The 4,849-nt window shown below is 62.6% G+C and overlaps 1 protein-coding gene across 1 annotated transcript in view; it reads left to right on the top strand.

Moving 5' to 3' along the window:
- ZNF428 (zinc finger protein 428) overlaps positions 1 to 3,229 on the top strand; it is a 3,463-nt gene extending 234 nt beyond the window's left edge. Inside the window, exons 2-4 of the mRNA XM_024210808.2 lie at positions 438 to 538; positions 1,371 to 1,469; positions 1,802 to 3,229. Of these exons, the coding sequence (XP_024066576.1) occupies positions 457 to 538; positions 1,371 to 1,469; positions 1,802 to 2,379 (759 nt within the window). The 5' untranslated portion in view covers positions 438 to 456 and the 3' untranslated portion in view covers positions 2,380 to 3,229. The remainder of the gene's footprint in view (positions 1 to 437; positions 539 to 1,370; positions 1,470 to 1,801) is intronic.
- Positions 3,230 to 4,849: the final 1,620 nt, after the last annotated feature.

The raw sequence follows: 4,849 nt of genomic DNA, 5'->3' as shown, positions 1-4,849 counted from the left end.
GCCCGGTGCATTGTGGGATGGGACCCTCCTCCCCCTGGTCCATATAGCCCCAGCCCGGTGCATTGTGGGATGCGACCCTCCTCCCCCTGGTCCATATAGCCTCAGCCCGGTGCGTTGTGGGATGGGACCCTCCTCCCCTTGGTCCATATAGCCCCAGCCTGGTGCATTGTGGGATGGTACCTTCCTCCCCCTGCTCCATATAGCCCCAGCCTGGTGCATTTTGGGATGGAACCCCCTCCCCTTGGTCCATATAGCCCCAGCCCATTGTAGGAGTGCCCCTCACCCCTTGGTCCATATAGCTCCAGGGCAAGGTAGGTTTGGAGCCTCACATTTCTCCTAATCTGTATAGTCCTGGTGCATTGTGGGATTGTGGCACATTGGGGGGTCAGCTCCCGTGTGACAGAGCAGGGACCCCATGAGCGAGGCTCTCGCCCCAGCCAGGCTGATCGCCGAGGGATGATGTCTGAAACACACAAGCACACGGACGTGGGGGGGAGCGAGGACGTGATCTTCGAGGAGGAGGATGGGACCTCGACCGGTGAGGGCAGGGCAGGGCAAGGCAGTGGCTGGTGGGGAGGGGCATTGGGGGGGGGCTGGGATTCCCCCTTCCCCTCTCCCTCCCCTTGGTCTTTATAACATCAGGCCAGTGCATTTCTCCTTGCTCTAGTCTGTAAAATACTAGGCCTAGTGCATTATGGGCTTGGAATTCCCCGTCCCCTGGTCAATATAATGCCAGTCCCAAAGCATGATGGGATTGAAATTCCCCCTTCCCATGGTCCTGAGCTGCTGGGCGGTGGTGGCACACAGGAGAGGGGCCCAGTGTGCTGTGATTGGACTAGATTTCATGCTAAATAGGGTCAGGCCTGGTCATGACTGGGCTGGGAAATCTGCCGTTAAACCCAGGGCGATGCCGTGTGTGTGTGTGTGTCTTCAGTCCTTTGTTTTCGGTCCTAAATTACTGTGCTGTGTGGTGGTTAAACACCCACCGTGTCCCACCCCAGAAGGGCTTCATCTCAGCACTAGGTGAATAGAGGTTTCTCTCCACCCCTTTCCCTGGCTCTCTTTTGATTGGTCCCTATGCTGGAAGGGGTGGAGCCCAGGGTTTGCTTGGTGTGTGTAGCTCTCTGGCGCCGTTAACCGTTTGTGCTCCCTGAGGCTGTGGGGAGAAGAGGGATTAGCTGCATCCTACCTGTGCATACTTTCGTGCTTCCCAGAACAAGGGGCACTGGGGAAAACTCCTGTAGCTCAGGGACTGAGGGGCACCAGCAGAGCTGTGGGGAGCCTGGGGCTGTGGGTTGGAGTTGAGGGGCACCCCCAGTGGCTTGGGTGAATGGGAAAAGGCAGCCCCTCACCTGCAGTGGATGTTGCAGGCGTCTCCACGGTGCAGGAGGAAGAGGATGAATCGGAAGCAACCTCAGTGTCATCTGGAGAGAGCCGGCCATCCACGCCCTCTGCCAACGGGTACCCAGGTAGGTGGGCGGCTCTGCCTAGGGCTGGTCATCTCACGCTGTGGAGCTGGGAGTCAGGACTCCTGGGTTCTCTGTGCAGCTCTGGGAGGGGAATGGGGTCTGGTGGTTGGAGCAAGTGGAGATGGGAGCCAGGACTCCTGGGTTCTCCTCCGACAGAGATTCAGACCCCTGTCCGGCAGCCCAGCTGGCAGGCTCAGGGCTGGATAGGCCATGCAGGTCAGCCCCTTCTGTGTGGTTGGGGGGTGCTGGGGTGTGTGTGTTCTGGGGCTGCCTGTGGCCCCTGTGGATCAGGGACAGTTTGCTGACACCCCCCACACCCCATCTCTCTCTAGGTCCCAGGAGCAAGGAGCTGAGGTCGGCAGTATCGGAGCCCCAGCAGGAGGTGGCGGCAGAGGAGGGGGATGCCGGCCAGGGTCGCTTGGGCTCCCCGCAGGCCCCCAGCCCCGAATGGCATGAATGCCCCGAGTGTGGGCGCGGCTTTGGCACCTCACGGGCCTTGAAGGTCCATCGCAGCTACCATGTGGGCCGGAAGCGGCCGCACACCTCCTCCTCCAAGCCGCCCCCGCCCCGGCCGGCTCCACCCTCTGCCGGGGACCCAGAGGGCCGCGACACCAGGCCTGTGCCCCCCTCGCCCCGAGCCGGAGCCTTCCACTACATCTGCGCTGAATGTGGCCTGGGCTTCGCCTCGCCTGCCTCCCTGGAGGCTCACCGCTGTGAACATGGCTGGCGCCGCAGCCCCCCGGCCCCGCCCCGCAACAAGGGGCCCCCTGCCCCGCCCCGCGAGGCCAATGGCGCCCGGGACGCCGAGGGAGCGGACGGACCTTACCACTGTACCGAGTGCCCGGGCGAGTTTGGCTTGGTGGCGGATCTGCATGAGCACTACATGCTGCATGCCCGAGGGGAGCTGTAGCCCCCTACCTTGCTGTGGGGCCGGGGGGTGGGGAAGGTGGGAGTGAGATGGATGGTGGCAGTGGTGTGATCTGTGGGTTGGACAGTGGCGGCAGTGGGTTCCACAGGCTGCGGGTTGGTGTTTGCAGTGGGATTTGTGGGTTGGATGGGGATCTGTGGGAGGATATGAGGGAGCCAGAATGGTGGTTGCGGTGGGATCCACAGATGAGGATTGGTGGTTGCAGTAGTAGGAGAGAGGATGGTGGGTGTAGTGGGATCCGTGAGTTGGGTGATGTTCGCAGTGGTTTCTGCAGGCTGGGGGTTGGTGGCAGTGATGGGATCTGGGGTCCTGAGACAGAAATGGGGGCCGGGGCCCCCCCCCCGCTTCCTTTATTCTAGTTGATTTGTAGATTCACATGAATCTGACCAGGGCCCCAGCCAGCCTGGCCTCATCTTTGCCTCCCCCCAGAGCGGGGCCTGTTATCCCTCCCAACCTGCCCCCCAGACCTCAGAGAGGGGAGCCCCGGCAATCTCCACTCACCCTTGGGGCTGCAGGATTGTGGAGCTGGAGGGGCCCGGGCCGCCATCCCCACTGCTGCCCGCGAGGGAGGGGAGAAGGCCCTGTCACTCATTTGCTGCCCCTCTGCCCCACGCAGATTAGGCCGGGAGCCACTAAGGTGCCCCTTCCACTAGCCCCGGGCGTGTTTGGAACCCACCGCCCCCAGGGGGTCGGGTGGGGCAGATCCCGCCCGCGCACCCTGTCTGCTTCGCCTTGGAGAGAGCGGGTTGTGGGCGGGCCAGCCATCCGCAGAACAATGAATATTAACGAGCTCATTGAAATAGCTGGGGGGTGGGGACCTTGTTTAATAATAAAAGTGATTCTGTATCTCTGCCGTACTCTGTCCCCTGCGCCGGTGTCTGTCTGGCCTGTGCTGGGTGGGCCTGTGCTTGGGGAGGAGGGGGGCTGTCTCCCAGGATGATCGGGGCGAGGACCCGGCCTGTGCTGTGATGGGTGCACTGATATCGTCACGGCATCACCCTGCTGATGGGTGACATCACCCCATAGTTGTGTGACAAGGGTGGGGACGCTGCACCTGGCCGTCCCCCTGCCAAGGTGGGTGACAGGTGGGTGACATCATGGTGCAGGCCTGCGCTGTGGGGGTGATGCCATGCCTGTGACAGCAGCACCGTCGCGTGTTGCATATTATTTAGGTGGGGGGGCCCCGGGCCCTTCCTAGCACTTGGCCTGGTGTCCTGTGGTGCTGGAGCTAAGACTGTTAACAGCTGTAGCCCCTAGCTTCACTGAGAACTACAACTCCCAGCATGCACCTTGCTGGGGTATTGTTATGTGGTGAGAACTGCAACTCCCAGCATGCACCTTGCTCGGGCATTGTTCTGTGGTGAGAACTACAACTTGCCACTCGCCCAGCCTTTGCTCCTCTGCAAGAACTTCAACTCCCAGAATGCATTTGGTTCGGTCATTTCTCCACTAAGAACTACAGCACCCAGCATGCAGGTGGTTGGGGCATTGTGCCTGAGGATGAGAGCTTGTCGTGGGGGTGGGTGTCAGCCCCTCAGGGGGGCGAGACTGCCCTCCCGGGGGGGGGAGCGGGAATACCTGCCCCAGGGGGCCCTGCAGCACCAGCTCGAGGTGCAAGACAGATGGGCCGGAGAACACGACAGGGGCCCTTTCCCCTCTAGGGGGCGCTGGCTCCCATCTGGGACACCATAGGCTGTGTGTCTACTTCATCTCCGCCCGGCCCAATCCCAGGACTCCAGCCAGCCCCCCACCCCCCCCTCCGCTGGATGAGCCCCTGGCCCAGGATATGCCCTGGGAGATAGCGGCTAGAGGTGGCCCTGGGTGAGCTACTTTATGGGGGAGGGGGGGAGGCTGGATGGGACCGTGGGGCAAGACATAGGGCCAAGGCCACGCATCTGGGGCAGAGCTTCCAGCGACTGAGCCACCCACTGCTGGCCCCTCTCAGGTTGTCGCTGTTCCGGTGGCTGCCCACCCCATGGCCAAGGTGTCCTCTGGGCTGCCCCATGCCCCCAAAGGGGGGAGGAGGAGGGACTGAGGGGGCTGGGGCCTAGGGCTTGTCGCTCTGTGGGACTCATGCAGGGCCTGGGCCCTACAGGAAGCCCTTGGTCCTATATAGCACTTCACGGCCGAGGCCCCCCTGCACTATAGCCCCAGTGCAAGGGCAGGGCCTGTGGGTGCAGCAGCGGGGCCGGGTGCAGTGAGCAAGTCATGAAACCCTCCCTCATGGTTACGGAGGGGCCTGGGGCCCGTCCGCACACAGTCTGGGAGCATCACAGCCCTGGGGCTGCAGCTCCAGAGAGATGGGGGTGGGAGAAGCTGGAGTCACAGCCCGGAGGCCCCCCGGAGTGAAGCTGCGTCCTGGACCATCCCCATTCCTCAGCAGCTGAGGCCATTGTCTTAACACGCTGATCAGCTGAGTGGGGTCCTGGTGCCCTGGCCCGTGTCACTGCCA

The sequence above is a fragment of the Terrapene carolina genome, unplaced genomic scaffold (genome assembly GCF_002925995.2).
Source record: "Terrapene carolina triunguis isolate 2854851 unplaced genomic scaffold, T_m_triunguis-2.0 Scaffold718, whole genome shotgun sequence".
Classification (NCBI taxonomy): domain Eukaryota; kingdom Metazoa; phylum Chordata; order Testudines; family Emydidae; genus Terrapene; species Terrapene triunguis.
This window is presented reverse-complemented; position numbering and strand designations above follow the sequence as displayed.